General features: G+C 34.8%; 1 protein-coding gene across 2 annotated transcripts; it reads right to left on the bottom strand.

Moving 5' to 3' along the window:
- Positions 1-1569: 1569 nt before the first annotated feature.
- On the bottom strand, positions 1570-11570 carry LOC128232209 (histone deacetylase 6-like). Of its 2 annotated transcripts, none has more exons than XM_052945627.1 (6): positions 11498-11570; positions 10859-10933; positions 10554-10662; positions 9518-9670; positions 5359-5487; positions 1570-4860 (listed from the first exon to the last, which is right to left on the bottom strand). In XM_052945627.1, exons 3-6 carry the CDS (start codon positions 10635-10637, stop codon positions 4804-4806), a joined length of 423 nt encoding a protein of 140 aa, XP_052801587.1. In that variant the 5' UTR covers positions 10638-10662; positions 10859-10933; positions 11498-11570; the 3' UTR covers positions 1570-4803. The 2 variants fall into 2 exon arrangements, with proteins under 2 accessions (XP_052801587.1, XP_052801586.1); XM_052945626.1 differs by having other exon boundaries at positions 10554-10665.
- Between the last annotated feature and the right edge of the window lie 1178 nt (positions 11571-12748).

A 12748-nucleotide genomic window follows, 5' to 3' on the forward strand; every position in this document is an offset into this window, starting at 1 on the left:
TCGATATGTATTCATTCGTTTTTGTAAATTAAACAATTTATTATACCCCGCATTGAAAAGGCGAGGGGATATAGTAATGGTAGGCGCGATTCCGTGCGTCTGTGCGTGCTTGCGTCCGTCCGTCCCACATTCATTTCTTTGCATCTCCTCTAACATTTCTCATGCGATTTCTACCAAACTTTCACAGATTGATGATCATAAAGTGAAGCAGCGCATATTGTCGGGCTTTTGCGATTTGACCATTTTTGAAAGAGTTATTTTTCTTTCTTTATTTTACATTTAAAATATGTTTCTTCGCAAATCTTCTTACGTTTTTCATGCGATTTCTACCAAACTTTCACAGATTGATGACTATATAGTGACGCAGCGCATATTGTCGGGCTTTCGCGATTCGGCCATTTTTGAAAGAGTTATTTCCCTTTCTTTATTTTACATTTAAAATTGGTTTCTTCGCAACTCCTTTTACGTTTTTCATGCGACTTCTACCAAACTTTCACAGATTGATGATCATAAAGTGAAGCAGCGCATATTGTCGGGCTTTTGCGATTTGACCATTTTTGAAAGAGTTATTTTCCTTTCTTTATTTTACATTTAAAATATGTTTCTTCGCAAATCTTCTTACGTTTTTCATGCGATTTCTACCAAACTTTCACAGATTGATGACTATATAGTGACGCAGCGCATATTGTCGGGCTTTTGCGATTTGACCATTTTTGAAAGAGTTATTTTCCTTTCTTTATTTTACATTTAAAATATGTTTCTTCGCAAATCTTCTTACGTTTTTCAAGCAATTTCTACCAAACTTTCACAGATTGATGACTATATAGTGACGCAGCGCATATTGTCGGGCTTTCGCGATTCGATCATTTTAGGAAGAGTTATTGCCCTTTCTCAATTTTACGCATTTCTTATGTTCCTGAGAAACTACCCTTACCATTGATTGGCTTTCCTTACAAAAAATGCCCCCATGAGGCGGGGGATATAGCTGTCTGTGACCGCTCTTGTATTAATAATGGTAAATCTTATTTGTCTAATCTAAGAGTGTATCTTTAAGGAAAATGAATTTTAGGACTGTGCAGCCTAACCATGATGAGCTAAGTTCAATGATGTGTGGAACAATCATAACTCGAGATGCACAACTTCTGCTAATTAACTTTCATGTAAAGTTTCAGGACCTAACAAAAAAAACGTTTGGAGGTAAAGCGGGTACAAAACACAAGCGGATTTAGAGGGGGGGGCGCTAAAGTCCTCATTTATTTCCGTTTATTTCAATATTGGAGGAATAAAATACGCTTAAAATGCACCATTTCCGGCTTTAAATTGCTAAACCTTTTCGAGAAGTAACCTAAGCCCCCCCCACGCAAATAGTTTATGCCATATAGTTTTGGTTCTGAGATGGGGGGGTTTGTCAAAAGGCCGCGCCCCTCAGTAACGCCCCCTCTAACATCAATTGCTTGACCCGCCCCTGTAACATTCTTACAGATGAACAAAGGAATATCGAAATGCCCGCCACTCTGAGGGATCCAAATAGCGTAAAATCAATATCACAATTAAACAACCAAAACATGATTATTCTTGACCACTTTTAATACAAGATACATAGCAATAAGCATGTATTGAGAATATCTAACATGGTATCATATTAACCTTTGTATATATTGATTAATATGACATTTGATTTATGTTAATACACTCTTTAATCTAACTGTATAGCTTCTGGTCTGTGAACTACAATGTACTTCAATATTAAGGCAGTGTGAGAAAGCTCTTAAAACGGTTAATGCAATTCTGTACCTTTTTAAGTTAGCAATATTAATACAGTTTGGAATCCAAATCCACTTAATAATAAGTATAGTCTAGATCCAGATGAATTGTTTTTTGTCCATTCCATGTCTGATTTCACCAAAACATCATTGGAACCAACCGAAAAATTCACTGAGTCATTTCAAGAAAAAAAAAAACATATTTACCATAATCTAAGCCTATACCTTGATCAAATATCTAAGTGCGTAAAAAACCTAAAATATGACATAAACCTGACAAATTGAAACAATTATTAGAAATTTCATCTGGCAACAATGTACATAAATATATTAATATCATTATATTTCGTTTGTCCATCTGAAAATGATTATGAAGAAACAACATATGTCTTATCTTTTCAAAATTTGAAATACATATACATAAAAAGCCTCTTCTATTACAGAAATAGTAAAACAAAGGATGACTACAATATTCATAACCACTCTCAACCCTGATCAAAGCCTGTATTCTGGCCAGAGTATAGAAGGTAATTGTTTGTTTCAGTGTAAGGTCGTAATTTATCACATGCTTTCTGATGGTTAAGAGAGATTAATCAGTGAAATAAAAAAGATAGGTCATTGTTTCAAACAGTAAAAAGTATAATGACATTTTTTACTGTTGTAATATTTTTTTTTCCCTGTTGTGAAAAAACTACAATCAACTGTGGTAAGTTATGGACATTTATGGGAAGTAGTTGTGTGTTGTTGTTTTCCTTTCATTTCTACACCACAACACAAACGCTACAACAATAACTCACCTATGATTGATTTTGTGATTGTCGACAATGTGAGCAGTTTGACAAAGTTTCTTGATGCAACAGCATAGTTTCCTAGATGTCACAGTTTGGTGTCCACTATGTTAACGTTTAATTTTCCATATGTCACAGTATGCAGGTATGGTAACAATATTTCACGGTATAGTTATCCAAATGTCAGGGTATTGTGACCATTATGTAAAAGAATAATTTCCAAATGTCACGGTATACAAGGTATTGTATCCAATATGTCACAGTATAGTTTCTCAGATGTCACGGTTTAGTTTATCAGATGTCACGGTTAAGTTTATCAGATGTCATGGTACAGTTTCTCAGATGTCACGGTATAGTTTCTCTGATGTCACAGTATAGTTTCTCAGATGTCATGGTTTAGTTACTTAGATGTCATGGTATAGATTCTCAGATGTCATGGTTTAGTTTCTTAGATGTCACAGTATAGTTTCTCAGATGTCACAGTACAGTTTCTCAGATGTCACAGTACAGTTTCTCAGATGTCACAGTACAGTTTCTCTGATGTCACAGTACAGTTTCTCAGATGTCACAGTACAGTTTCTCAGATGTCACGGTACAGTTTCTCAGATATCACGGTATAGTTTCTCAGATGTCATGTTACAGTTCCTCAGATGTCATGGTATAGTTTCTCAGATGTCATGTTACAGTTCCTCAGATGTCAGGTTACAGTTTCTCAGACGTCACGTTATAGTTTCTCAGATGTCATGTAACAGTTTCACAGATGTCATGTTACAGTTTCTCAGATGTCATGTTACAGTTTCTCAGATGGCATGTTACAGTTTCTCAGATATCATGGTAAAGCTTCTCAGATGTCATGTTACAGTTTCTCAGATGTCTTGTTACAGTTTCTCAAATGTCACAGTACAGTTTCTCAGATGTCAGGTTACAGTTTCTCAGACGTCACGTTATAGTTTCTCAGATGTCATGTAACAGTTTCACAGATGTCATGTTACAGTTTCTCAGATATCATGTTACAGTTTCTCAGATGTCATGTAACAGTTTCACAGATGTCATGTTACAGTTTCTCAGATGTCATGTTACAGTTTCTCAGATGTCATGTTACAGTTTCTCAGATGTCTTGTTACAGTTTCTCAAATGTCACAGTACAGTTTCTCAGATGTCATGTTACAGTTTCTCAGATGTCACAGTACAGTTTCTCAGATGCCATGTTACAGTTTCTCAGATGTCACGTTACAGTTTCTCAGAGGTCACGTTAGAGTTTCTCAGATGTCATGGTACAGTTTCTTAGATGTCACAGTAGTTTCTCAGATGTCATGGTATAGTTTCTCAGATGTCATGGTACAGTTTCTCAGATGTCATGGTACAGTTTCTTAGATGTCACAGTATAGTTTCTCAGATGTCATAGTATAGATTCTTAGATGTCATGGTACAGTTTCTTAGATGTCACAGTATAGTTTCTCAGATGTCATGGTTTAGTTTCTTAGATGTCATGTTACAGTTTCTTAGATGTCACAGTATAGTTTCTCAGATGTTATGGTTTAGTTTCTTAGATGTCATGTTACAGTTTCTTAGATGTCACAGTATACAGTTTCTCAGATGTCATGGTATGCCAGGTACGGTGTCCAATATGTCACAGTATAGTTTCTCAGATGTCACAGTATAGTTTCTCAGATGACACAGTATAGTTTCTCAGATATGCAATATGATAATTTATATGTTCAAAGGTGACACGGTTAAGTTTCCTAGATATCGTTAGCGAGAACAGAGCAGCAATTACAACAATGAAACAGTAGTATTCATGGTGTAAGCACAGACAGTCAAGCTTTATCATAAATAATCCATGTGTATATAATTAATAAACAAATATCACATAAAGCTGGATGCTTATACTAAGCCTCAACAATCTGAAATAGTTTGTGTGTGTGTTTGCGTGTGTGTGTGTGTGTGTGTGTATGTGTGTATGTGCGCACGCATGCGTGTGTGTGGGTGTGTGCGTGCGTGTGGGTGGGTGCATGTCCGCACTGTGTGTGTGTGTACACGCGCCTGTGTGTGTATACATACAAAACAAATTAACAACTGGTCCAGAAAAATAATTACATTTACAAAATATTAAGCCACAGCCACATTGACTACCGTATTCTGTCTTTAACTTTAATCCATGCAAATGCCACAGAGTTGCTGTTCTTTTCAACGATTGAACACTTCTAAAAATTGTTGTGGACCAGCTAACAAGATTTAACACCGGGTCATTATTACAGCTCCTTGCCAAACTTGCTCTTGTGGGCAGAAGCTATGATAGGCTTTAGAACCTGAAAACAGGACAGTGTAGATTAAATGGCAGAATGTGTAATAAGCTCTCAACAGCATTGCCATGTCTGGCACTGAGTCACACTATTACGTAAACATCCAATTAAATCTTGTTTGTTTAATCTACTGCATGTGAAAGATAAAAGTAAATTCCTACCCAACATTTACTTATAATGCAACCTACATTCACAGCCAATGAAATTGCAGATAGGCACTGGTAACCGGTAAGTACTAAGTTTAATCATTAAGAATTCCAACTTTCCTTTAACAATGTTTAAAGGTCCATCTATTGCCACTCATCTGTTACACACTCCCTGTATCAGATTTTGCATTGACAATATGTCAGACAATGAGGTTATATTCTATGTCAGTTAGATAACCTGAAGTAAAATCTTAATGATTAAGATGGGCTTGTTTGCTACGCTCACTCTGCCCACTCTTAATCATTAAGATTTTAAATCAGGTTATCTAACTATCACTTTTTTTTTTATAAGGTTTACCTCATTGGCCACATAATTGTCACACTTATAGCACCACACGGACAGGTCGGCGTAGCTGAGCACAACCGGATGTCCGGCTGCCTCCCCGTGAGTCACCATGTGGCTCGCAACGTACCGGCTACAGTACACCTGAAATGTAATAACTGTGCTTCAATACACGATACAAGACGAGACAACATATGTACATTTAAGTTATGACCTATGTTTGATTTGGTGATTAAAACCTGTGATCTCTGTAGATGTAGGGGCAAGACACCAGATGGGTCATAAATCGACAAATACATTTTTTCCTCAAAAAAAGCTTAAGGAGGCTGCTTATAATCGCTTTACATGGTTTAAATAATAAACTCAACAATCACGTTGCAGTCTAATCTGTGTTTCCCTGTTTAGAATAGCGCATAATGGTTTCTCAGTTTAAATTATCTTATTTTGAATACAGATAAATATACTGACGTTCTTTTAAACATACTGTGATTTACAAGGTAGACAACCTCAGTAATTTGTGAATTTGAAAAATGAGCATAAACTACGAAAGATGCCTGTGTAGAAAGTGATGTGATACATCAGTATAAAGTAAGATTCAATGCGTTGTACATAGTGATGTCAATTTTATGTTATTTGTCGACAGTTTTCTCTGTTTTCGTGCAATTGTATCATCAGGTGTCTAGCTCCATTAAAAACTGTACCAAGGATATAACATTAACTTATAAATTGTACACGTTGTACAGGTTAAGGGTGACGACATCGACAGAGGACATTGTCTTCAAGATACAAGATATAACAATCTTTATTCAAAGCCGGTTATATGCTTACAAGAAACATTAACTCAATCTAATTTTTTCAAACATGAATAAAAAACAAAGGGAAGTTCACTGTTTGTATGATTTTTTTTCAGCGATTTAACAGGAAAATAAATTAAAAGACACTACTTGGTGAGTTCAAGCAGCATATAAACTGTTATAATTGCTTAAAGCTGCACTCTCACAGATTAAACGTTTTGACAACTTTTTTATTTTTTGTCTTGGAACGAGCCAATTTTTTTGTGACAATCCATGGAATTATATAAGACTGCTGACAAAAAATTAGATTGCAGATTTTTATATTTAAGTTAAAATAGTAAAGGTTTAAGCTATAAAACATTAATTTTCGAATGGAAATATGAAAATCTACGATCTGATTTTTTGTCAACAATCTTACATCATTGGGTTGCAGATATTTATGCAAAAATTTGCTCTTTCCAAGTAAAAAAATAAAAAAGTTGTAAAAATGGTAAATCTGTGAGAGTGCAGCTTTAACATGCAAAATACTATTTCAAGCAGCATATAAACTGTTATAAGTGATAAACATGCAAAATGCTATTCCAAGCAGCATATAAACTGTTATAAGTGATAAACATGCAAAATGCTATTCCAAGCAGCATATAAACTGTTATAAGTGATAAACATGCAAAATGCTATTCCAAGCAGCATATAAACTGTTATCAGTGATTAACATGCAAAATGCTACTGAACTGTTTAATATTGCATGATACATAGAAACAGCATCTATCATTAGAAATGGTGTATTAAAGCTGCACTCTCACAGATTTACCACATTGTCAACAAAAAAAATTGTCTTGCAATGAACCAATTTTTGGGAAAATATTTTAAAACCCATGATATAAAACTGCTGACTAAAGATCAGATCGCAGTTTTTATAAATATGTTCGAAAATTAATGTTTTATGGCTAAAAGCGTTACTAACGCTCTAAAAAATGCATAAAAAATCATTTTTTATAAATAATTATAGAGCTGCAATCTGAGTTTTTGTTTTATATCACTGATTCCCATACATTTTTGCAAAAGGTTTGTGTTCTAACTTCAAAGACAGAAAATAAAAAAAGTTGTCAAAACGTTTAATCTGTGAGAGTGCAGCTTTAAATGGCAAATTTCATAGACTCTCTATTTGTTCCATATATTCCTAAAAATGTCTTTACTCTTGCATATAAATGAATATATATATATATATATATATATATAAATATGACAATTCATTCTCATTATTTTATCCAACTTAATTGCGATTTCACACTCTTAACATCAATATATTATATTTCAATGTGTTCATCTGTGTTTATATTGTAAACAATATGTTTATGATCAATAACAAAAATATATATATAGTTTTAAGCTGCACTCTCACAGATTGACTGTTTTAACAACTTTTTTATGTTTTTGTCTTTGTATGAGCCATTTTTGTATAAATGTCTTTAAACAAGAGACATAAGAGGACTGAATAGATAAGATTGCAGTTTTTCATATTTGTCGTCGGAAATTGATTTTTTATGGCTAACAGGGCTATTATTACACTTAAAGAAAATTGCAATTTTCGGACTTATTTTAACAAATGAGATCTAATCTATTGTGAGTTATCTTATATGACTGATTCGAGGCATTGATGCAACTAGAGCTGTTGTAGGACAGCATGCATGACTATGCCACTTTGTCTTAGAAATGCATACAATAATGATGAAATATGTGCTGGTCAAAAGCAACAAAAAAATCAAATTAAAACATAATCAAGAACTGCCGCAATCATGTGACAAAACCAAGTTTTTAATTATTGACAGAACATCAGTCTGTGTTGTGGGATTCAGTTCCAACTGCTTTTTTCCCGAACACAATCCCATGATAGTCATCCATAATCTCTTCCTACATATCAAGTTTGGTCACAATATGTCAACCATATTTAAAGTTATTCAGTACCAAACAGTTATCTATTTTTAGTGACAGTGACCTTGACCCTAAGGGCCCAAAATGCAGTCCAGTGAAAGGTCTCTTCCTTTATACCAAGTTTGGTCAAACTATGACAACCCTTACTTAAGTATTTCAGTACTCACCATTTTTCTATTTTTAACAACAGTGACCTTGACCTTGACCATGACTCTCGGGGCCCCAAACACAATCTCATGAAAGGCCTCTATAAACTCTTCATGTATACCAAGTTTGGTGGCAATATGTCAACACTAAAAAAAATATTCAACCTTGACCTTGACCTTGATCCTAGGGGCCCAAACGCAATACAATGAAAAGTCTCCATAAACCCTTCATTCATACCAAGTTTGGTCCTTTTTTGTGAAAGTTAAAATCACTAAATACCATAGGTGAGTTTGACACTGCCCACCCAACCAATGAAGCAAGTCATTCTTATAATGAATTTTCCCTTTGTGAAAACCTGGTTACAAACATAAAAAAGTGCCTGTTGAAAGAAATGAAAATAAAAATAAAAAACAATCAAGGGCCATAATTTGTATTTAAGGTTAAAAAGAAGTTATGTAACCTTATTGTAAGATGGTCGTCAATAATTGTGCTAAATATTAAGACAATTGAATAAAAGGGACAGATGTTATCAATCCCAACTTGTCCTAAAACTTTAACCTAAGTTCCTAAGTCAATCAGGGGCCACAATTTGCATTAAGGATAATATAGATTTAAGTAACATCATTGTGTGATGGTCCTGAATAACTGTGTGAAGTATTACTCTTTTTTATTAGCTGATTCTGAGACAAAAAAATAAAAATGTCAAAACAGTCAATCAGCTAGGAGAGTGCAGCTTTAAGTCAACTAATGCTCTGTTTTGTTTTGTTCTCATCAAGTTGCAGCATGAAGTATTATTGATTGCAATTACAACGCCTATACATTAGAGCAATCTTCTAGAGCTCTACAGGTTACAATGATGCTGTTTATGTGAGTTTATCAAGGTCTGCCCGCACCCATTGGCTGCATTATGGCTTGACCCTACCATTAAACCATCATGACTTAAATTGTGTTTAAATGCCATAAGTGACATGAGATGGAAGTGACCGCAATTTGCAGGCAAATCCAGACATTGCAAGATTTAAAGAAACAGAGTGAGATGCAAGGTGGGATACCCTAGCTCTTTGCGAAGCAATCTCTTGGTTCTTTAACATGCTCCGTACATTGGATACAACTTTCCTGAGTTGAACCAGTACTGAGTACACCATTTTTCCCAGTACTACCCTTTAAATACAGAGCACTAGGCAAGGCTGCTTCTGTTACCATATGTTAACTTCTTTCGATTTTAAGCATCAAGAACTTAATTAATTTTCTCCAAAGTTTAAACGACTACACGTTGCCATGACAGCTGACAATGCAAATACCTTGTAGCACACAAGGCAAACCCAGTTTTCACCCTTCGCTTCACAATCTGTGCATGGGTCTTCCACATTGAGGCCAGCTTCCGGTAATGGTGCCACCTGCTGCAGGTGATCACACCATGACAACGGCTCTACCGCGTACATCGCCTCCACACCCTATGGAAAACAATAATAGACGCTACATACTCAGGGTTACATGAGAGCATGTTTGAAAAGCGCTTCTTAACAGTAAAGTTATTCATTTAATCAGATGAAGGGGGCATCTCTAACATACAAATGTATATATAAAATAATTTCATTTATTTTATTTTTTTTTAATTTTAGCTCTTCATCAATATGACGAATAGTCAAGAAACAAAACTCACATAATATTTACAATTAAAACATCAAGCACTAACAGTGTAACTTATTTCCTTTCAATCTATACTTTAAAGAATTCAGATATTTTTGGCAAAACAATGACACTGTTTGAAAATACTTTTAAAATGTCCAGCTTTGTTTCATGAACAATAGCTTGGTTTCAACAGCATAGGATGACCACAAGACATGTTTTTGTCGGTGTTTAATCAGATGAAACAGACATGTTGTGCCCTACTTTACTTCTCCCCGAGAGCAGTGGGTCATGTTCATCAGGGCCCTAATTTCTCGAAACATCTTTACCTTAACATGCTTAAGTAGCTTATTTCAACTATACAAATGAAAAATAAAATGATATATATTGACCTTGATTTTGATAAGTGGAAAAAGTTTATTTTGATTTTCATAAGGCAAGTTCCATAATAAGTCTAAAAACTTAATGTAATTAAAGTAGTAAATAGTACGCACATAATTGGAAATAAAAAATAGTGAGCTAGCTAAGTTTCATCCTGTTGTAAGGGACTTAAGAAGTTTCGAGAAATTGGACACAAGTGTTTTGTTATGCCCACTACTCATGGCTTGCTGAACAAATGCATTGCCGAAAGTCTCAAATCCTGTAATCTTAATAATTGGTTAGAATTATAACAACTTTATAATATGATATTTGTATATATTGCCATACCTGTTTCTCATATTGCTTGAGAAGGTCGGTGTTTGATGACACTTTGCCACCTTCCGCTCCATTACTGGACCCTTGTTCTGCCATGTCTGGGGGTACTGTGACGCAGTAACTGCTGGACAAAATAACAATAATCTTTACTGTAAAGTTTTGGCACTGGCCACAAATGCAAGTTTCTATTACTAAAAATTGATAATCTCTTAATTCAAAAAGTGTAGAAGTGTACAATATATATCTGGAGAAAAACACTTGCACAATTAATAGTCTTAAATTGTAAAAACACAAGCATCCTACAATTTTCAACTCACCTTTTACAAATTGCGATCTGATCTTTCGAACTGCGCAGAAAAGCACTTTTTGTAAACACCGATTGATTCTTAACACTGAAAGTACACAGTCATGCGATATTATTGTCACTTCAACGCAATGATCACGGGAACGTTATCCTAGATCCCAGTCTTATGTCTAGATGACAAATAATCAATAGAACCAGACAAGCTTTTCACAAGAAATAACGATGACTCATCATTGAAATAAAGATTAAGTAATACTTATTATGACCAGACTTTCATTTAATATAGGTCATATATTTAAACAGTGGATGAGACTTTATACTATCATTAAAATGTAGCATATATATTGATAAATAAATCAGAGCAAGCACAACGAGAAACAAACCTGAAGAAATAATTAATCAATACTAGACAGAATCTGGAAGATTGCGCAGACTGCAAGCGGTCTGCAATGCTATGCAATATTGCGACTTTCGTGCAAATTTAACTTAAATAATCATGCAAGCTAAATAAGCATAATTTATTTGCAGAATCAGCCTTAAATTATTTCAATATATTTAATATAACAATCCATCTGCATTTAGAAAATAAACAATTTATTATGTTCAGGCATTGTCAACAAAAAAAATGATTGAGAAAACAAAATATAATTACCTGTCACAATAATGTGCCAAAATTTACTTTCGGTTTTGACTTTCGTTTTAACCGCACATGTACACGATGTTAGTTATAACGGAATAAAACGACACGGTCTGAATAAAATCAGATAAGCGGTCGTAAATGTTATCAATTCAATTTATGCAGTTATTCAGGGACGGAAAAATGGTAAAAGGGGCGCGTAAATCGTAAAAAAGACAACCGCGCGGAAACTGCCAAAAGCATATACGGCTTCAAACCGGTGCGTTCAGTGTGTTAGTTTGAGAAAATATGTGAATACCCCTAAAATTTGCGGCGTTTTGGTACTTTATGAAATAACTATTCTTAAAAAGATGTCGAAAAGGCTGAGTTTTATTATAACAATTAGAGCGGAGGAGGGAGACTGTATGTGATCCTACATCTCTATACTGATCGGTTTCTTTATTGTTTTTGAAAATGGTGACATACATCAAATATTTGCGTGCTTTTAATGGCCCGGAGTTCCGATCCCATGCATGTAAAGGTGTACATGGCTCATACCCGAAACGGATACTATTATGTACAACGGATTTAAGTTAACAACTACTAAACTATGATTTTTGATATAATAGTACGTGAATTTAATGCCTTGGGGCTATTTGCTGATTACTAGCTGGTAGGCGGTGCTTATCAGATCCTGCAGAGCATATCAAAGACCACTACACTGAGGGCACTAGTGATATACTTTGTTGTTTTTGACAATCGACTAAGAAAGTTATCATCCAACATGAAATCACAATGCTTCGGGAGCATATGCACATTCAAACCGCGGACTTTTTATTTACGTGTCAGTAGTGTGTTGAAGTGCCGTTGCTTTTGATTGTCCTAAATCTTATGTTTTGGCCGGAGACGGTTGTGAATGAAATGAAATAGTAAATACTCCTTCCAGTTTTCATTCTGATATAGTTGACAGACATTTCTCCCACCTCAGATAAGTAGATCCAATAATTTAACCATGCTAGATATTCTTATCTTGCCCACGGGCGAAGATAAAATGCCCGTATGGAACTCCTTTTTATGGTCACCACATTGTATTTACCTCCCTTGTTGAAGACGATCGTCTGTAACATCATGGAAACCTTGTCTTGTGGCAATATTTAGAACGCTTTGCACGCACCATTCAAGAAATAATGTTTCACTCTCCTTAAGACTATTTAAAGACCGATCTGACCATTTACATACTCTGAATCACTGCGCGAATATCCATGACGCAATTATTTTTACTAAGCA

Source organism: Mya arenaria, chromosome 4, assembly GCF_026914265.1.
Source record: "Mya arenaria isolate MELC-2E11 chromosome 4, ASM2691426v1".
Taxonomy (NCBI): domain Eukaryota; kingdom Metazoa; phylum Mollusca; class Bivalvia; order Myida; family Myidae; genus Mya; species Mya arenaria.

What these genes read in the sequence shown, in the direction of transcription:
- LOC128232209 (XM_052945627.1), bottom strand. Translation starts at nt 10,637, where the DNA reads ATGGCAGAACAAGGGTCCAGTAATGGAGCGGAAGGTGGCAAAGTGTCA. An exon ending in TTTGCCTTGTGTGCTACAAG is followed by an intron (nt 5,488 to 9,517) that starts GTATTTGCATTG and finishes ATTACATTTCAG; the next exon opens with GTGTACTGTAGCCGGTACGT. An exon ending in ACAATTATGTGGCCAATGAG is followed by an intron (nt 4,861 to 5,358) that starts GTAAACCTTATA and finishes TCCTGTTTTCAG; the next exon opens with GTTCTAAAGCCTATCATAGC.